Genomic DNA, 22,387 nt, shown 5'->3' on the forward strand with positions numbered 1-22,387 from the left:
GCTCAGAAATGACTTTCTTCCTTAGGCATCGGTGTAATAGGCTGTAGACAGAAAGGTGCAGATTTGTTGGATGTTAGACGTGTTCGGGTAGTGATAGGATTGATTTCCTAGCAATGCATCAACATTTACGTTTATGCATTTATTTAAAGAAACATTACAAAGTATAGATTTAAACAGCATGTGAGCCTAAATGTTAAAGCTTTTCTCTGGTTTGCATTAGGGCTTTGCGTTATCATTTTGTTTTGCTACACTGCTAAAAATGATTTTCAAGAAAAAAAATTCTTCGTATTTTTGTCTTGTTTTCAGTAAAAATATCAAAAAATTCTTAAATTAAGATGCTTTTTCTTGATGAGCAAAACGACACAAGAAAATAAGTCTAGTTTTTAGACCAAAAATATCAAAATGAAGTGATTTTGTGCATAAAACAAGCAAAAAAATCTGCCAATGGAGTAAGCAAAAAAATCTTAAACATATTTCTTAAACACAATATTCAAGAAAAACTAGACTTATTTTCTTGGGTCATTTTGCTCATCAAGAAAAAGCATCTTAATTTAAGAATTTTTTGATATTTTTACTGAAAACAAGCCAAAAATACTATCATTTTTGCAGTGAATATTCTACATTTTTTATGACTTTAGTTTTTTTAGTTTACTTAGTTTTTCCTGCATTGTATATTTTGCGTCATATCTTTTTAAATCGACCTTGAATTGACAAAATGTTAAATGTCTACTAAATAAATAAATGTAAACCTATCATCAATGGGTTTTTTGTCAATATATTGATCATAAAGTCTTGGCACAGTTTCTAAAAAGATGACCCTGCCTGTGAAAACCCAGCATTTTTCATGCATAATGTAAAGCGCAAAATATAATCTTTAATATTAACTGAGTAAGATTGAAATGCTCCCCATCTCTATTAGATTATGAGACTTTATAGAGATGTATTTTTTTCTAGCTATACATTGCTCATTCCTCCACACCCAAACCATCTCGCAACAGACACGCTCATATCTGCAACATCCGTGACTGACAGCTGAGCTCGCTGGACTAATCTGCAACTTATTTGCGAAGGTTTTTCGGCTTCGCCCCAGACTGACGGGCCCTCGGGGGCCTCGCTCTCAAAGCTGGCATTGAGAATGACAGAGCAATTTCCTCTTCTCTCCCCCCTCAGATTCGGGCGCCAGGCCCCACCGGACGGTTTTCACGCGAGCCATCGAGGCATGCGATCTCCACTGGCAAGACAGCCACTTGCAGCACATTATCAACGACGACCTCTACACCAACTACTGTTACCATGACAACACTGAAAATTCGCTCTTTGACTCTCGCGGCTGGCCCCTGTGGCACGGTGAGCGGAAAATGACGTTTGCTTGACTCGCCTCTTTGTGCGGTCTAAGGCTTTAACAGAAAAGCAAGTTAAAGTGAAAAGTATGAATAGATGCTTTATATGGAACCAGAACAAGAGTTTCTAACAAAATGAAAGGAATTTTTCATTTTTGTCTGCTCGGCCAGATGCAAGTCTGCATGTGGGTGAATGTTACTATTGTGCTCATTGAAGGGTTTTTTGGGGGGTTTGTGTGACAGAACACGTACCTACGGCCTGCGCCAGGGTGGATGCACTGAGATCTCACGGTTACCCGCGGGAGGCGCTGCGATTGGCCATCGCCATCGTCAACACCCTTCGGAGGCAACAGCAGAAACAGCTGGAACTCTTTCGAAACCACAAGAAAGGTAAACTTTCAATCCCGACTGTTCGATTACCAACATTATATGAAGTTTCAAACGGGTTGTTTGCGCAGTTGATTTTGTCACTTGAGTACAATACTGTACTGGTTGGCCGCACTTTAGCTTTTACCTTTGAAATGCCCTACACTAATCATTATAACATTACTGAATGTATATCAAACAACAATCTCTAAGCGTTCTCTATAGTCATAATACTTTATTATTGATTTTAAAAAATGATCAAATAAAGCATATGAAGAGTTCAGATAGAAAACCCTCTGACAAGTTTTCTTTAACATGAGTATTTTTTTATTAAAGGATTACTCCACTCCATAAAAAAATCTGATTGTTTACGCACCCCCATGTCATCCAAGTTGTATATGTCTTTCTTTGTTCAGTCAAGAAGAAATTAAGTTTTTTTGAGGAAAACATTAATGGATTTTTCTCCATATAGTGGACTTTATTGGACCTCAACAGTTTACAGTTTCAATGCAGCTTCAAAGGGCTCTAAATGATCCCAACCGGAGCATAAGGGTCTTATCTAGTGAAATGATCATCATTTTTTTTAAAAAGTACTTTTTAACCACATCTTCTTCTTGCACCAGCCTTGTGATGCGCCAGCGCGACCTTACGTATTACATAGTAATCGACGTGATGACATAATACATAGTGCTAGACGAAAAGTTGTGGTTTAAAAGTACATATTTTTAAATTTTTGTCAAACATTATGATGGTTTTGCCAGATAAGACCCTTATGCTTCGATTGAGATCGTTTACAGTCCTTTGAAGCTGCATTGAAACTGTAAACCAATGAGGTTCACTAAAGTGCACTATATGGAGAAAAATCCTGGAATGTTTTCTTCAAAAAACTTTCTTCTCGACTGAACAAAGAAAGACATAAACATCTGGGTGAGTATATTATTAGGATTGTGGAATATTCCTGAAATGAAAAGGTTATTAGTCAGTAATTAAAATGCCTTATTTTCACAAATGTCACTTTAGTCATTTCATTAGTATATCTAACAAATTTGTCTGTCTTTCGCTGCAAAACCCTCTATGTGCATACATGCTTTTGCACCTTTGAAATTATATGCATTGTGAAAAGTGCTATACAAATAAATCTGAATTAAATTTGAAAGGAATTAAACAAAAATGTACATACAATTTAAAACATTTGAATTAATGTCATTCCAGGTCTGGGACTTAGCAGTCAAGGGTTAATATCTGATCACAAATCAGCTGTTTTACTGATAAAATAAAACCATCATTATGTTTGGACAGCAGAGCAGTTTATAAATGAGCATTCTGTAGAGGAAAGTGTTTGTTTATTAACCACAGCAGTGCGTAATGCATCATATTAAGAACAAGATGAGCGACCATTAATGCATGAATTAAAATTACTTAGAACGATGACGATTTCTGGCACAATTCTCCACACTGAAGTTTTGTTCTGTGCCTGTATATGAGCAGAGACAAATTGCATAAAATTGTGAATATTTTGATGCATCACTAGCTGGGTTTCCATCTAAACGTTTCTTTTCGCAATTTGCGAAAAATAGTTATTAGGTGCGTTTCCATCAAGTTGTTTAAGTGAATGACGTGAATGACAGTGGTATTGGTAAACTAGTAACCAACAGTAAATAAAACGAGCATGCTTAGAAAATAGAGACATGGCTGCATTTAGTTACGATTGGGCAAGTTATAAATTTACTAGCAGTGCAGCTTGTAATTGCCAAACTGAATGCTGTGCACAGAAGAAGGAATGCAGAGTTTTTAATGCAGGTACTAGCAGCAAGGGCAATGCGATGACGTCGACCCCCATATATGGGAAAGACAACATCAGCTGATACAGCTACACGATCGCTCACATGGGTTTAATGTTCGCTATTTTAAAATTTATGCAGCAAATACGTTTCCGTCTTCCATTATTCGCATTTACTCTTTATTGCATAAGTCAACAAACTACAGGTGACATTGGAGTAAAAAAATCTAAAGTTTTGTTTCATGTGCTCACGCGAAACTATCATGTGCAATTTTTTTTTAATGCTTCGTTTCACGTGCGCATGTGAAACTTAAGCGTGAGCACATGAAACTAAACTTAATGAAATTTTTTCTCCATGTCCCCTTTGGGGCTCCGCAAAAAGCACCTGAGCGAATGTAAAAACGTTTCTGCGAATTAAGGGATTTTTTTTCTAAATTTGCTGTGTACATCACTTGTTTCTTATGCGATTCTTCAAAATGTGCATAAATCAGTGTAAAGGAAACACAGCTACTGACACGCTCAACTTGCATCAGCAACAGCGTCTCGTTCTCATGTTGACCGAGTTCATCGACTCTCATTGAAAATGAGCGACTTCCGAATCGTATTACGCAGCAGACGTGCCTTCCAGATTCTGTTTCCCTCAATCATTTCCCTTTCTCTCCATTCTTATTAATACAAGTGGCAAAAAGGCCAAAAAACATTAAACAACAGTTCAAGCAATTATCCTTTGAATATTGTGTATCATATTCAGTGTCTAATGGCCGGGTAACGGTTTTATGCGGCTCTGCTCTTCACTCAAGCTAAATGTCCACTCATGCCCAGTAGGGCGCAGGTCAATTGCATTTATATGCAAATGACTGCATGTGGTGATAGTGCCCACGCATAATTCATAATATTCAAATGAGGTGGCTGTACGGCCCGAACTGGGGCTTTTTATGAAAAACACCGGTGCAGTGATTTTCACAAGAGAGTGATGACTCGATGCAACATGCGCACCGTCAAGGCTCCAAACTGGTTCAAATGTTTTTAATAATAAACATTTCGAATCGACATCACTACATTTTTCCCAATGCATTTTGGGATTGCACACAAATGCTACCAGGTATCTTAAATTACTGCCTACTAGAGAGTCGCTTAGCTAGGCAGATCCTATAGTTTTAGAAAAGCTAAAGTGTATGTTGTGCTCAGTAAACTAACAAGGTCTCTTTCACTTTCCAGACCTGCTTCATAAAGGTGTGACGTCCATCACGAATCTTGAAGGATGGGTGGGTCACCCGCTGGATCCCATCGGGACTCTGTTCAGCACATTGATGGAAACCGGTCGTGGAGATGAAGATGCATCACACGGAGGGTTCCTGGATTTCTCAGGTACAAGTGCTGCACAATGTGGGTTATTTATGAGGTGCAACATCACTGCCGAATTCAACATCTCAGTGCCACATTCATTCTCAGTAGCCATCTCCAGCAAATTAAAGGTTTAAGCGTGTTTTTAGACTGATCCTCTCTGGAATGAACCTCACGTATGCTGCTGCTTTAGATTAAAAAGATGGTGAGCTTAAAAGTGAGCGGCTTTTTATCTCAACCTAAAAGTCGTAACTTCACTTTTCCCTGCTGCATTTTTAATGCACTTTTAATTTTAATGTTTCTCTGTTCCCATCTCTTATTCATGAGCTTTGATTGGAGAGATGACTGTATCACAATCAGAGAACACGCTGCTGCAATTATACAGTATTGTTGCCTTTGGGCTCGGCCCCGTTCTGATTGGCACAGGAAAGGAGACGGGCAAGCACACCCGCTTATATAAGAAGTATATATGTGCCAAATCCCTTTGCCACTAAATTGTGTAGGGTTCATTTGATAGATATTTCATATTCTGGTTATTGCTTGATTGTTTCTGTGGCCTGTATACATCTCCAGTACATTAGTATACGTCAAGCAGGTTTGCCAAACCTGGAGTAAAAGCGTTTGTCCAGTTTAAATTACCTTTGCTTAAATTACACGTTTGGTATGTCTGCCGTCCTTCACTTTATACTAGACGTGGGGTTTATTAGGTAAAGATAAATAGGACAATTTGGGAAGGCGTGGGGAAGAAAAGTAGGTGTGAAACCTTAGACTTTAACCTGTTTGCTCTTGGTTTTGATTTTGATGTTGAATTAAAAAGAAGCTTCATTAAAACGTGGTTGCTTTTCATTGCTATTGGTGGCATTGATGTGTAACCAAAAACGCTGTGGATTTACAGATTTTTGCATGTGTTGCATCAATTGATAGAGCATTGTGTTAGCAGCGCAAACATTGTGTGTTCAAATCCCAAGAAACACGCATATTGATAAAAATTAATATCTTCTTCAGTTCACTGCAAGTTGTTTTGGATAAAAGTGTCTGCTAAATGCATAAATGTAAATTTATTTTTTTTTTAAAGTGCGGGATTTGCTGAAAAGTCTTTTCAGAAAACCGGTTTTCATGTTAGCATGTCTGTAGGCTCTTATGCAAAGCATATGTAATTTTGCCGGCAGACTGCGGCCCATGTTTGCATGCTTAAATCTCAGTTTAAGAAGCCTGACGGGTCATCGACTCGGCTCTTAGAATACTACATTCACATTTACAGACAAGACTTAAAGGAAAACTGTGTTTACGTAGGTATAGATGAATAATAAGAGCTCTGTACATAGTAATGACATATTGTGAGCCTTAACACGATCATTTTCTCCTCCTTATTTAAACCTTGTGCATGCAAATGACCGCTGGAAAACAGACCAATCTCAACATAACACTGACTGTGACGTTACAGTCGAGATGTACGCCCCAACATTAAATTAAGTACAATGTTGTTACAATGCTTAAAACTAAGTTTTGACTGCTGAGTTGGCACTATATGCTAATTAATGCTATATGCTAGCGTTTAGGCTGAAGTTCTACTATTGACGTTACAAAAAAAAACTTACCACTCAGAAACGTCCATTAACAATCTCCAAACAATTGATAATTCCTCAAAATCTGATAGAGACTCAAACATAATATCTGTTTACACACACACAGAGCTACTGAAGGAGAAACAGCCAATCAGAGCAGAGCTCAACATTATTATTCATGACCCTTTCAAATATGGTAATAATAGACCATTTCATTGTAAAGGCAAATCCTAGGGCTGTAAATGGACATTTATGGATAATTTTTGCACTTAATAAAGCCACAAACCTTTCTTTGTAGATATCAGAGAACAATTTAACAGATTATTACAATGCATTCTCTGGCACCTTTAAGCCTGGTTCCAGAATAAAATGCATGTTTGAATTTTCTTACAATTGATCAAATATATCAGTGCCATCCACTTGTTAAGTCTGATGTCAACTTCTGGGTCCAAACGCTTTATCAGATGCAGTAAGCAAACAACAAACTATACTAATAAACATTCACAGTTCAGTGTAAAACTACTGAAAATCACGATTTTAACCCTTACCTCCATACTGAAATCCCAGTTGGTCAGAAAGTCATTAATCTTTTATGAATTGGTAAAGTATTGTTGTCTGGGACATTCTGAGCATGGAGAATGTAGTGTACACTGCACGTTAAAAAATATATAGCTTAAATGTGTGATATGAATAAATACCGCTCATAAATTGCTGTTGGGATTGTAGTCTTACATGAAGCGATGACTTGACAAGCGGATTGCTCTGTCTCAAGATGCACACTTGTAATGTAATGTTTTTTTGCGGGTGTGTGTGAAACCGGGCCTCAGTGTTTAAGTATGCACAACTTTTATCTGCATCCGATTTTACTTTTTACGTCAGAATTGAATCATTAGAAAGTAAAAAAATTCAAGAGTATTTCGGTCAATTTATCGATTTTAGACTGCATCTGAGGTAGACATTAATTATTTACATCCGTCTTTTTTTGGACAATTTAGTTGTTCCATTGCAATCTGACGTGGCAACAGGCAGTTTTGGGGGTAACACATTACAAGTAACGTACATTACGTAAAAATAATTACTTTTCTGAAGTAACGAGTAACGCATTACTTCATAAATGTACAACTCACTATTTGAGTTATTTTTTTTAAGTAATGCGAGTTACTTTTCAGTATAACTAATTTGATTAAAAAAATAATGTACTAAATTACACATGCCTGAGCGAGAACAGTTTGAGTTGGAAGCTGAGATGGCAGCTTGACATTTTTGCAATTTTAAATATGCAATTTCTGAATGCAGAACTTCTCAGTAATAAAAAACACCTGCAAGGCCTGAAAGAGATCAGGCCTCAGCCAAGTTACTTAAAAGTTACTTAAAAGTAACTTAAACGTAACTTAAACGTAACTTAAATGTAACGCAATTTGTTAGTTTTTGGGGAGTAACTTAATATTGTAATACATTACTTTTAAAAGTAACTTTCCCCAACACGTAGTATAGGCAGAAACAAAAATGTGTGTTTGGCAAAAATGCGCAGATGGATATTACATAAACATGTTAAAAGTAGGGCTGTAACGATAAATCGCATGTCACATTAAAAAGAATCTAAAATCGATTCTGAATCGCAAGGCTGCGATTTTGTGTTTCATGCGCAGCTTGTGCGTGTACTATGGCGTTTTGGTCAGTAAGAAGTCCTTATCAATCTAAAATCATTATGAGTCGGAGTCGTTTATAACGTGCATCTAAAAAAGCAACACTTGTTAAACAAAATCATTCAAAATATTCTTTATTATCATGAAAATACCTGAAACAATTTGAAGAATGGTGATTTAAATATTTTCTAGACATTTCCTGGAATAGCGTTCGTAATGCTGCTACTTCTGTGGCACAAAGGGAGTTTCTGCACGAGGGTGCCCCCTGTCTTTGGGATGTGAAGACGCGCATTTGCATGATTAATCGTTACAGCCCTAGTTGAAAGTGTCAAAATAAAAATAACCTGTATCGATATTTATGCTTGACATCAATGCATGAGTATCGTTAAACATTGGATCGAGGCATTGATCCATAGCGATGTATTGTTACACTCTTAGTTGTTTCCATACAGCCAATTAAAAAGCAGGAATATTTGCTGAGATCAACAACTTATAAACTATTTAATGCTGATTTTGTTTTGGGAAGAATTTTATTGAAAATTCGCCAGTCATGTAGTTTTAAGATCAGATCAGCCTGTCTCACTTTCTGTCTGTCTGTCTCTTTCTCTTTTTTTAATAACTGCTACCTCATATCCAGCATTGAGGCTCTGTTCAGTGTTTCAGACATCTCATAGATATACATGAAGCAAATAATTTTCCAGTTTATGGTACAGTGCATAACCTCAGTCAGTCACAGGTTTAATTGAGCATGCTTTGGCTTCATTAGACCAGGCAGAGTTGCCTCATTATAAAGCAAGACCTGTCGAAAACCAGTTGGGTCTTGCTATAGTGGTCCAGTGTCGCTTTTACTGATTGTGACTCTTGTGTCTTGACTCTTTTTCTGCAGCCGGTCCAATGAGCTCCAGTAGACACAGCGAACTGCACTTGTTTCCGTCCACACGCCGATTCCTGGAAGAGGGCGAGTCGTATCTGGCCCTGGCGGTGGAGACGGCCCTGATGGGTTTGGGTCAGCAGAGGATCATGCCCGACGGACTGTATGCCCAGGAGAAGGTGTGTCGCAACGAGGAGCACCTGATCGCCAAGCTTCAGGAAGTGGACTTGGACGATACCCTGGTCAAGATCTTCCGTAAACAAGCCGTCTTCCTGTTAGAGGGTAAGTCTGGGCGCTTTCTCAGATTTACAGACTGGGTAGGACAACCGTTTTGCGGTTTAGCGGCTTTGGTTTTTCATTAACCGAGGCTAGGAGGTGCAGTAGCCTGAGGAAATAGTTTGGGTTTAGTTAATGATTCTGTAATGGGTGCGTTTGGGTCTTCCTGCGTCAGCGAAATGCCTAGCTGAGTTTCTAAAGCATGTTTAAAAACATATCCAAGGTTTTTTTAAGCAAACAGTAGTGTTCAAGATGAATAAATACTAAAAAGCTGGAAAAATTTCTTATGTTCTTCAGGAGATGTAAACACAGTCGGTTTGTTGTTTGCTAGTTTACGTTTTGCTTACCGCCAATAACCGCGATATACGACAATATCGTGAATAATTACATTTGTCCTTAAGAGCCACAATGGCCATAAACAAAGTAAAATATACTAAAGATAAATTTGACCTATTATTATTTTACCATTCCGATATATATATATTGCGATAATATTGCCCTCGCAGGTTTTCTTTGATTCGTTTATTATCCGGTGTCGTGACAGCCCTAGTTCAGAATGTGTTAAACATCACAGTGGTGGACGAAGCTGTTTGTTGGTGTTGAGGGAAAGCCGAAACTGTTTGCAAACGGGGCCGGCTATGAATGCTGTTGTTTTTGTAAGATTGAAGAGAACTGATAAACCGACCCTGCTGTGTGGATCCTTCCGCTCGGTGTTTGCCAACAGGCGTGAAACAGAAAGGCACGCATGCTATTGGCTGCAGGGTTTGAGGGAGTTTGGGCCAAATGTGAGGATCCATCAAAACAGCGACAGCTTTTTTAACACAGAGACATCCAGCGTGAGCTGTAATAGAGTTAACATGGCCAGCTGTTGTGCATGTGTGCATGTAACTTTGTATAGCACTTAGTTTTTGCCTCCTTAAGATAAATTGCTTTGTTGTTTTAGTTATTTTTGTAATGTCTCTTAAAATTGTCTGTGAAGTGCTTTAATGTAAATATTCAATTCTGTTTGCTAGCTATATAGGCAGCCGTCTAATACAGGAAAGTAACTAAAATAGAACCCGACTGTTTTGGAAAGTTGTATATAGATAGTGCTACACAAATAAAGCGAGAGGTTTCACTTATGTTTGCGTCAGTGGGTTGCGAAGCTAACGGCGCGGTACTATAAACATAAAAATACATAGCTCGCCAAACTAATATGGGCAAATATTTGGTTATTGTATCATTCAATATTGAAAGAAATTTTAAAAAATAATAATAATTGGATTTATTTTTTACAGACTTTTTTATTTGACGCTTAAAATCTGTACATATTTTTGCTATAATGGATTGTTTTACATTTGCGTCAGTGTGTTACGAAGCGAACTGCAGCGTGGTACTACAAACATAAAAATAAATAGCTCCCTAAATTAATATGGGCAAATATTTGGTTTATTTTATCGTTCAATATTGAAAGAAATTTAAAAATAATAATAATTGCATTCATTTTTTTACAGATTTTTTTACTTGGCGCTTAAAATCTGTACTTATTTATGCTATAATAGATTGTTTTACATTTGCGTCAGTGTGTTACGAAGCGAACTGCAGCGTGGTACTACAAACATAAAAAAACAAAGCTCACCAAACTAATATGGGCAAATATTTGTTTTATTTTGTCATCCAATATTTAAAAACTGCAATAATTGTATAAAAAATTTAGATTTTTTTACTTGATGCTTAAAATCAGTACTTATTTATGTTATAATAGATTGTTTTACATTTGCGTCCGTGTGTTACGAAGCGAACTGCAGCGTGGTACTACAAACATAAAAATACATAGCTCCCTAAATTAATATGGGCAAATATTTGGTTTATTTTATCGTTCAATATTGAAAGAAATTGTAAAAAATTTATAATTGCATTCATATTTTTACAGATTTTTTTACTTGACGCTTAAAATCTGTACTTATTTATGCTATAATAGTTTATTTTACATTTGCGTCAGTGTGTTACGAAGCGAACTGCAGCGTGGTACTATAAACATAAAAATACATAGCTCCCTAAATTAATATGGGCAAATATTTGGTTTATTTTATCGTTCAATATTGAAAGAAATTGTAAAAAATTAATAATTGCATTCATATTTTTACAGATTTTTTTACTTGACGCTTAAAATCTGTACTTATTTATGCTATAATAGTTTATTTTACATTTGCGTCAGTGTGTTACGAAGCGAACTGCAGCGTGGTAGTATAAACATAAAAATACATAGCTCCCTAAATTAATATGGGCAAATATTTTGTTTATTTTGTCGTCCAATATTTAAAAACTGCAATAATTATATAAAAAATTCAGATTTTTTTACTTGATGCTTAAAATCAGTACATATTTATGCTATAATAGATTGTTTTACATTTGCGTCAGTGTGTTACGAAGCGAACTGCAGCGTGGTACTACAAACATAAAAATACATAGCTCCCTAAATTAATATGGGCAAATATTTTGTTTATTTTTTCGTTCAATATTTGAAAATTACAATTGTTTTCTAAACAATTTTTTTTACAGATTTTGTACTTGAAGCTTAAAATCACAATCTATCGTATGAATAAGTACTTTAACATTTGCGTCAGTGTGTTACGAAGCTAACAGCGTGGCACTACACGCATACATATTTACACACAAATACTTAGTTTCCCAAATTAATATGGACAAATATTTGGTTGTTTTATCATTCAATATTGAAAGAAATAAAAAAAAATTATAATTGTTTTTTTACATTTTTTTTACTTGACGCATAAAATCAGTACTACTTCATACGATAGTTTGTTTTACATTTGCGTCAGTGTGTTACGAAGCTAACAACGTGGCAATACACACATAAAAATACATAGTTCCCCAAATTAATCTGGACAAATATTTGGTTATTTTATTATTTAATATTGAAAGAAATGTAAAAAAAAAAATATTTTTTTACAAACTGTTTAATTGACGCTTTAAATCAGTACTTATTCATACGATAAATTTTACAGTTTTACATTTGCGTCAGTGTGTTGCGAAGCCAACAGCATGACACTTTGGACATAAAAATACATATTAACCCAAACTAATATGGGCAAATATTCATTTTATTTTGTCGTCCAATATTTAAAAACTGCAATAATAATATACAAAAATCAGATTTTTTTACTTAACGTTTAAAATCAATACTTATACAACAGTAGTTTCACACAATAAAAGTGCATAAATTGTACATTTGTTTATTTGTGTGTCATCAGCTTATTGACGTGATAAGACCAAATGTTAAATGCTTTCTGAAAGCTAAATGAATAAATGTAAATGTTCACATCAATACTTATGTGTTTCTGAAGTTATGGACGTGTTTGTAGGTTGTAAAGCTAAAACATTCACTTGTGAGGTTACATGTCACTGTCTGCTGCCTATATAGGGCCTATTTTCTATGTTTTATAAGGGAGTGGATGCGTTTAGCGGATATGTTTAGCTATCTGTGTTGCGCCCTGCTGTATAAAGAGTGTGTTGTGCACTTGAAAAATGGACGTGTGGTTTTATCAGGTTTGGAGATGATGGGAGTCTGTAAACTGATCAGATTACCCACAATGCACCTCTCACCCATGAAACGCTATGACCCGTCTTGTGTTTTAAGTGGAAATGAATCATATTATGTGTCAGTATTCAGTTGCAATGTACATCATGTGTGTTTTCACAACTTTTGTTGACTGTTTGCTCATGTGTGCGTGTTTATTCTCTTTCCAGGTGGGCCGTACAGCGGTTTGGGGGAGCTCATTTACAGAGAGAGCGTTCCCATGCACACATTCGCCAAGTATCTCTTCACATGCCTCCTACCTCACGATGCCGAGCTGGCGTACAAAATTGCACTGAGAGCAATGCGGTGAGTTTCCAAACCGTCTCCTCCACCTACAGTAACCGACTCGCCCCCAGCTTTCTGTTTGGGTTTTACCGACTTTACTCATCCTGAGAGCGCACAGTTAAATCTCCACTGTTTCTCAGATGAGTGTGTATGTGTAGGGCGCGAGGTTATCTGGGGCACGGTTTAATCAAAAGGCGCCTTTTGCTTGGAAAACTGCTAAATAATTCATGGCCGCTGAAAATGAGTTTTTGAAAAAGTGTGAATAATAAATACGTGTCGTTGAGTCTAATTCAGGCTGTCGAGGTAACGCTTTATCCCTCATGCACCCCACAAATCTCTTTAATATGTATTTTGAATATTTTAATGAATTTCTTTGTCAGCGCGCACACACACAGGGGCTTTTTCGTGTACATGTACAGTAAGAGACGCCTTTTATATCTTGTGGTTTTATTGTCGCATCTGGTTCAGATTATCGACACCGATCACAGATCTCTTCTCGTGTGTTTTATTCATTTTCTTTTTTTAACCAACCGACGAAATCCCCTCACCATGCGTTATGATATTTTGATTGGATTATCTTCAGCGGGTTTCGCAGCTCAGTGGCATCAAAAGAAGATCCTCCTAAATTTAGCCGCCGCAGAAGATTTAGACTCCGTATTGACTTTCTCTATAAAAAGCCGTGGTCTCCAAATAAAGGCTCTCCGTGGCAGACCTGAGCTGATCTCCTCATAATACAATTCCCTTCGTAGATGGGTTAGTAATTACTTCCATGCCAGGACGTGATGGTCCGGGATATCCACACCACACTGAAGGAAAATATGAGATCCTGCCTGATCTTCAGTCATTGTTCTGACATGATCGGATAGATCGGATAGTGTTATAAAATGTTTCAAACCAAAACCGATATGGGGCACCATTGACTTCCACAGTATTAGTTTTTCCTATGATGGAAGTCAACGGTGCCCCAGATTGTGTGGTGATCTATATTGAAATAAATTATCTATTAGGGTATTTGGATCTGAAACTTCAGACACATTCTGGGGACGTCTCAGACTAATATTACATGTTGGAAAATAATCATATTAGGTGACTTTTAAAGGGATAATTTACCCAAAAATGAAATTTCTGTCATCATTTAGTCACCCTAAACTTGTATTTTTTATTCTGCTGAACACAAATGAAGATATTTTGTTTTATAAAATGTTTCTAAGAAAACAGATCTGGGGCACCATTGACTTACACAGTATAATTTTTTCCTACAATGTAAGTCAATGGTGCCCCAGATTGAAACTTCACAGACACATGTTGGGGACATCTGAGACTTGTATTACATGTTGAAAATTGACATATTAGGTGACTATCAAAGGGATAGTTCACAGAAAAATGAAAAATCTGTCTTCATTCACTCGCTCTCAATCCTGTGTTTCTTTGTTCTGCTGCCCTTACAGAAAAAGCACATGTATTTCACATGTGCAAAACACATGTGCTCACATGTGCAAAACACATCTGCTCACATGTGCAATACACATGTGGGCACATGTGCAATACACATGCTCACATGTGCAATACACATGTGGCCACATGTGCAATACACATGTGGCCACATGTGATCACATGTGTGTGATTTTGCACATGTGAAATTTAATGTGTGAACACATGTTAAAATCACATGTGACACATGAAAACATGTTAAAATCACATGTAGAACATGTGTTTTGCACATGGGAAATGTGTGCTTTTGGAACACTTTTGTGTGAATCACATGTGAATTCCCATGTGAAACACATGAGATCACATGTGAAACACATGCAAAATCCCATGTGAAACACATGCAGATTCACATGTGAAACACATGCAAATTCTCATGTGAAACACATGCAAATTCTCATGTGAAACACATGCAAATTCACATGTGAAACACATGCAAATTCTCATGTGAAACACATGCAAATTCTCATGTGAAACACATGCAAATTCACATGTGAAACACATGCAAATTCTCATGTGAAACACATGCAAATTCTCATGTGAAACACATGCAAATTCACATGTGAAACACATGCAAATTCACATGTGAAACACATGCAAATTCACATGTGAAACACATGCAAATTCACATGTGAAACACATGCAAATTCACATGTGAAACACATGCAAATTCACATGTGAAACACATGGGCTCACATGTAAAACACATGGGCTCACATGTAAAACACATGGGCTCACATGTGAAGCACATGCAAATTCACATGTGAAACACATGCAAATTCCCTTTCAATTTCACATGTGAAATGTGTGCTTTTGGAACATTTTTGTGTGAATCCCATGTGAAACATGTGAAATTAGTGGATCACATGTGGCACATGTAAAAAAAAATGGTCACCATATTATGCACATGTGATCACATGTGTTTCACATGGGATTCACACAAAAATGTTCCAAAAGCACATATTTCACATGTGAAATTTATTGTGTGAAAACATGTTAAAATCACATGTGACACATGAAAACATGTTAGAATCACATGCAGAACATGTGTTTTGCACATGGGAAATGTGTGCTTTTGGAACACTTTTGTGTGAATCACATGTGAATTTCCATGTGAAGCACAAAAAATTGTCATCACATTATGCACATGTGATCACATGGGTTTCTCATGTGATCACGTATTTTTTTACATGTGAACTTGAGAGTTAAAGTATATAAAGTAGGCCATACAATTGCTTATCATAACCCAGGACTCAAACTCACCCTTTGACCCCAAGGGTAAGCTATAATCTTGCTAAGATGTCGGTGATATAAAATAAAGGCACCAACGTGACTTTGACATAAGACACATTTTACTGTAAGGAAAAACTGATTCAAATGGAGAATTTATTTGCAAACATACAGAAAATTATAAGAAGTATCCAAACATATTCATAAAAAAACAAGTATCAATAAAATGCTGTCCATACAACAACAACTGTATATCTGAGTGTGTGTGTATGTGGAGAGAGAGAGAGAGAGAGAGAGAGAGAGAGAGAGAGAGAGAGAGAGAGAGAGAGAGAGAGAGAGAGAGAGAGAGAGAGATGTGTCTTTATGCATGTCCATTGTTAGAGATGTGTCTTTATGCATGTCCATTGTTATATGTGCATCAGTCCTCAGATTCTCTTCCAGCAGGCTCCCTGTTTTAGGAAAAAAAAAAAAAAGAAGATTAGAGCAGTACAAGCATCAGTCTCTCTCGATAGCATTTACTTTTTCTTTTTGAATTTCAGGATTAGCTGTTTTTAGTTGTATGGTCTTTGTAGGAATGGCCACTCGAATGTGGCATCGACGATCGATTATGAAACCATGATCGTGTGGGTTTATTTATTTTTTGTGGTTATGGCAGCATTTGGTTAGCATTACAACTTTTAAATATTGATTATGATGAACTATGCATGTGCATAATGAAACACCTGTTCTTGTCGCAGGTCCTGGCATATACAGGTAGATACAACAATAAAATGCTCACTACTGTTTCACCATGCGAGAATGCATGAGAAAAGTCAGGAATCGATCAAAAGAATCAAAATGCGTGCATCGTAACGAATCCCCGGTTCTTTAAAGTTTTAATCAGTTCTAAAATGAAACTGATTCTTCATACCCAACCCTAGTAAGTATTGTTATTTGTATTGGTGTATGATCTTACTCTGCACTTATGGCGCTTTTCCATTGCATAGTACCCCACGGTTTAGTTTAGTTTGGGTCGGGTCAGCTCACCTCACTTTGGCGTGGTTAGCTTTTCCATCGAGTTTAGTATCACTTCCTAGTGGGAGGGATTATAGGGGTGTCGTTATATTTGCGCTGCAGACTGTGACATCATACAAGTGAGAGCATCATTGTACATTTCCATACATTTATTATTTTCTCAGTCCGCCACAAAATTAAAATTGGCCACCACAAATAGATGTTTGCACATCGCGTTTATAACTAACGTTACCTCTGTCTCACATGACAGTTTCTGTTCAAACACCGCGGCGTCAGTCGACGGTGCTCCGCTGAGCCTCAATGAAGTTGCATTTAAGCATATAATGCTGAAGTGCTCGATGTGAATGTTCTGCCAAAAACTGCAAGTTTGGAAAAAACTTTTATGGTGTTCCTGATTCTCAACTTGTGGATGTTTTTCATCGCTAAAAGGGAGTTTGGGAACTTATAGCAGAGCACAGATGACAACATGTTTGCTCGAGACAGCGCAAGCTAGCACAGGTAAAGCTAATCTACATTATACAGGGTTCGTACACCTTTTCCAACATCAAATTCCAGCACTTTTCCAGCATTTTTCAAAGTGCATACTCATGATTTTTCAGCACTTTAAAACTGTGGTAAATTACATGTTGACACATTTATGTACTTTGTTACATTAAATCTATTTTGCTATAATAAGACCTAAAATGAAATTACAACTTTAAGGAAAAGATGTTTAAAATGCATCACCTGTCTGTAAGTTCACATGGCATCCTATATAACCTAGATTAGTTGATAACAAATTACAAATAATTACTAGACAAATAACTTCAATTTCAATAAATGCTTTATTGAACATCCGTTTTCTGTCTTCTGTTTTTTTTACTTTAAACAAATGCCATAACACTATCAATAACGTAAATTTGCATTGTAAGTGCCCTTTGAGGTGCTGAGTTGGAGAAAAATTGCAATGAACAACATAAGTGCAAAACAGCTATGAAAATAGTGCAAAAATTATACTGTAATACAGACAGTTCAAAATATGACTGCAATGAACAACAAAATTAGTAGTGCAAAAAATACATAGTTGGCTTTGCCAAGGTTAGGCCAAACAGGGTAAGACCTATTAAGGACTGTCCTGCAGTTTTTCGTTTAGCTGTTTCTGCCATAAAACTATCAATAACTTAAAATTGGCATTGTAAGTGCCCTTTAAGGTGTTGAGTTGGGAATAAACTGCAATGAACAACACAAGTACAAAAAACTACAATGAAAATTGTGCAAAAATGAAACTGCAATAAAGACATTTCAAAACGAAACTGCAATGAACAACAAAATCAGTAGAGCAAAAAATATATAGTTGGCTTAACCAAGGTTATGCCAAACAGGGTAAGACCTGCAGTATTAAGGAGTGTCCTTCAGTTCTTTCAGTTTTTCGGTTAGCTGTTCTTCTAAAGTCTCCAGACTTTTTTCCTTGTCCTTTGCTGCTCTTCGAAGACCATTGGACTTCGAAATGAAGCTTAGTTTTCCATGTGATTCAGCTTTTTCTGCATTGTCATCAGCAGACTTCAAGAGGACCCTCATATCCTCCTCTAGTCTCTTCTTTTTGGATTTTATTTCTGTTATCTCTGCCATTAGTCCTTTTCTCTTTTGTGCCTTCTGGTTATCTTGCTTTAGACGTCTTTGGTCATCAAGATACATGTGATATTTCTGTCTGGCAGCAGCTGCAGAGAGGAGTAGTTCCTTTGTGTAGGCTATGTTGAGAAGCCCTCCAACACTCCGCACATGGTCATAAATAACTCTCTGGGAAATCAATGAATGTTCTTTGAGGTTCTCCACCATCACCTCCTTGTTGACGGAAAACCCTCTCTCAACAGAGGCTTGGCCATGTGAAAGGATCAGAAGTTGTTTTACTACCTCCCATAGATGGTGAAACTCTGCATTGTTGGATAATTGTTCATGGTAGAATACATCCAAACTTCCACTTTCTGGGTTGAACTTTCTAAAGGAATCTGATGCTGTCATCAGGCTGTAGTCATAGAAATTACCAAACTCCCTCAGAATCTCATCACAGCATTTCTCTTCAATGCGTCTTGTATCCACAAGGAGACGCAGAACAGTGGTGAGTTTCCGGGTGCTTACCTCTTTGCTCTTGATGAACACCCTTGGATCCAGAAAAAAGCATGGAGACCATCTTTAGCAAAAACAGCTTGCAGTTTTGCCTAAACTCCAGCCTAAGCCTCCCAGCATCTGGGTTCTTCTTGATGTGCTCCTCCAGGGCTCGCTCTGTGACAAATCCTACTTTTAGTTTGGTAACATCCATGTGGTTGACTGGGTCAGCATATTCAACTTGTAGAAGCTTTACTGGAGTAGTTGCATTCTTCATTACACTCGGCTTGATAAACTTCTCCATTAGACTCCTAAGCATATTGGTGAGATCACCACTCATGAATGGCAACATGGGTTTGTCTGTCTGGTATAACGTCAAAAATGGTTTGATTTCCTTAGCCACCATTAGAAAGAAGTTGAGCTTTGCTGGGAAGAGGTCATCTTGAACAATCTTCTGAGCAGTCCTAAATGATTTAGAAGTTGGTTCTGTTACAGTTCTTGCTTTAGCAGCTTGGATATACATTTTCAGAGAAGGCAAAATCTGAAGGGCACGCTCAGCCACCTCCACATTTTCCAGCCATCTATGATTACAGAAATCAAGAGGGAAGTATATGGAACCAGTCATTTCTGTATAGTCCTCCCTACGAGCTGGTACATCTTTGAATAGCCATTTAAGGCTTAAAAGAGCATTTCCCAGCTCCCAGTTTGTGGATGCACACCCTGCTCTGAAGGAATTGTTTAGTACATGCAAACCACAGCTTCCAACATTAACCATTTTCCTGCCTGTTTGTTCTTCTATGTTTTGCTGGGCCATGGAGAAGAGCTTCCAGTTTACATTTGGGCCATCCATCGACAGCTGAATCAGGGTGTGGAAGCCAATATCTGAACATACTGTCTCAAGCTGGTCATACATTTGTTCTGCAGTGTGGTGGCCCAAGAAAAAAGATGTCAGATACCTTGAGGTTACCCGATTATCATTCCAGAATCTCAAGTGAACATCAAGCTGATTTTTTTTCATTTCCCGATTTAAACTTTCATCAAATAGAAGAACATAACCAGACTCTTTCTTGGCATTGGTCTTCATCAGGGACGAGAAATGAGGAGCTATCCCAAACACTGTGAGGTATGCTGCTTTATTTCCCCCACATTTGAACTGTTTTGCTATGGTACTGTCAGGAAACATGGTTTGGAAAATATCCCCTATGTTCTCACATGACTTGTATGAATAGTGGCTTGTTACTACTTTTGTTGCCCAGCATATTTCTGCTTTCAGTGCTGGATTAGAGCTAACAAATGTTTTTATGATTCCTTGGGAGTTGCTGGTTGACTGCAGTGGATTAGATGAACCTGTGGGTGGTAGATGTGCAATTCCTATTGGTACCCCACTGGCTGCTTCCACTGCACTGGCTCTCCCTACACTGCTGCTTGGATGTGTAGATGTAGCTGTGCTGCTTGATGAATTGCTTGTGTGCTGAAAAAAATCCCCCATTGCAGGGCCTGGATGAAGGAGTCTTCTACTTAGATCTTGATGTTTTTTTCCTAAATAAAAACACCAAAAAATATGAGACCTTAATATAATGATGCATGAATATAACTTAGTATGAAGATAAAAATACTGTTAATGTAGCATAGCTTTTTAAGTATATAAATCAAAAACAAGAATGAACAAGGAATTAATTACAGGGTAGTGCCACAGTATTACAAGAAATGTATTATTGTTGCTTAAGGCTCTTGATATTGTAAAGATTATGCTTATACTTTACAATGAGGTTTAATTTCTTACCACTAGCTAATGTATTAAATAACTAACTATAACCAATGCATTTGTTACGGTATTTATAAATCTCTGTTAATGTTACTTAATAAGAATTTAGCTGTTAAATTATTGGTAATGTTAGTTCACAATGAATTAACTAATTGACTATCTTTTCATTTTAAAAATTAACATTAACAAAGATTATTAAATGCTGCAGAAGTACGGTTTATGTCAGTTCATAATGTTGATAAATTTTAACATTAAATAAATTTTTGTTTGTGGGGAAAAGGCATGTCATATTGCTGACATTCTTCAAACTGGTTATTTTACTAGCATCAAAAACCAAATTATTAAATTGGGATTGAATCATATACAGAAAGCCAGCAATAGACATTCCCTAGCTACTTCTGTTTTGTTTATCAGTCTTTGTCCCGCCTTTCTCCACTGTGATTGGACGACTGAGTGAAACATGACAGGCCCTGCGTTCCAGTTCGTTTTTTATGACCTTCCCTCACTAACTTCCCTCCGTCTCATTCACTCGAATGTAAGTCATTGCTTACGTTGTACCAGTGCCCACTACTGCTAGAACACTTGAAGTGGGTTCAAATGGTCGAAAAACTGGAGTGGAACGCAACCATTTTAGGCATTAGTTCGACAGCCGGATGACGTCAAAGTACCGCGAGCGCGGGACGAAAACAGACTTCGTCTGATTTCTCTAATCGTTCTCGTGTTACTTTGACGTCAGTTCTTACAGGGCCGCATGTAGACGAACATGCCTATTGACGAGCTAAGCGTGACAAGCTCAGTTAAGCGCTGATCATGAAAAAAAAAAACGCAAAGCGCGGACAAAACTGTTGCAGGCATAAATGCATTGGTGTACACGGCCGTAGACTACAACACTAGCTCATTAAGCACTCGCGAATTTCCCGGTAAACACAGAATCTGCTTGTATAAACTGCAAAATTAATGGCAAATATCGTTTTTAACACTTTGATGTCTGACGAGACTGCAGAATTCAGTACTGTGTGCGTCTGAATCAGTTCCCTCGCTCCATACACCGAACAAAAGTATTTTAAAGCAACTAAACTGTAATCCGTCCACATTTCATTTTAACATTCTTAACAGATTGTGTAGGGGCATTTATGCATACTTAACTTGAATTTGGAAAAATCTTTTGTTAATTTTGTGGCAGTTTTGCCTCAAGTCCCTGTTCATTTCCAACCCAATCTGATGAAAATTGAATAATCACATTTTACATTTCTCCGAGAAATTGGTCAGCTCGCGATTGTGGCAAAAAGTTGAAATCCCTCAAATCTTACCTTTCATATGGCTTGAAAGTGCAGACTCTCCCATGGTGAAGAGCTGCAGGTCCTTTTTGCATATTTTGCAAGTGGCAACACGAGGATTTGGTCCGTTTTTCAGCCATAATTTGTATTTTTCGTCGTCCAGCCAACGAAGATTGAAGCGGCAACCTCCAGGCATGTTTTCATCTCCCTTTCTGCTCCGTCAGGGGGCGCACATTCAAAATGCCTGGCATAGTCTAGCCACATGCGCAGACTCGACCAGTTTTTTTTTTTTTTTGTTTTTTTTGCAAAATTACGATTATTTTATTTTAAAAGAAAACTATTCAGTAAGACATTAAAATATTATAAAAGCAATGTATAATAAAATCAGCAGTTTCAAGGCCTTTATATAAAATCCAAGCATTTTTCTAACCTTAAAAACACAACATTCAAATTTAAGTATTTTCAAGGATTTCCAGCACCC

At 37.2% G+C, this 22,387-nt stretch overlaps 1 protein-coding gene across 1 annotated transcript in view; it reads left to right on the plus strand.

Moving 5' to 3' along the window:
* zswim6 (zinc finger, SWIM-type containing 6) overlaps positions 1-22,387 on the plus strand; it is a 90,291-nt gene that overhangs the window by 52,577 nt on the left and 15,327 nt on the right. The window contains exons 6-10 of the mRNA XM_065263489.2: positions 1,171-1,347; positions 1,584-1,730; positions 4,705-4,854; positions 8,928-9,194; positions 12,936-13,071. Of these exons, the coding sequence (XP_065119561.1) occupies positions 1,171-1,347; positions 1,584-1,730; positions 4,705-4,854; positions 8,928-9,194; positions 12,936-13,071 (877 nt within the window). The remainder of the gene's footprint in view (positions 1-1,170; positions 1,348-1,583; positions 1,731-4,704; positions 4,855-8,927; positions 9,195-12,935; positions 13,072-22,387) is intronic.

Source organism: Paramisgurnus dabryanus, chromosome 10 (genome assembly GCF_030506205.2).
Source record: "Paramisgurnus dabryanus chromosome 10, PD_genome_1.1, whole genome shotgun sequence".
Classification (NCBI taxonomy): Eukaryota; Metazoa; Chordata; class Actinopteri; order Cypriniformes; family Cobitidae; genus Paramisgurnus; species Paramisgurnus dabryanus.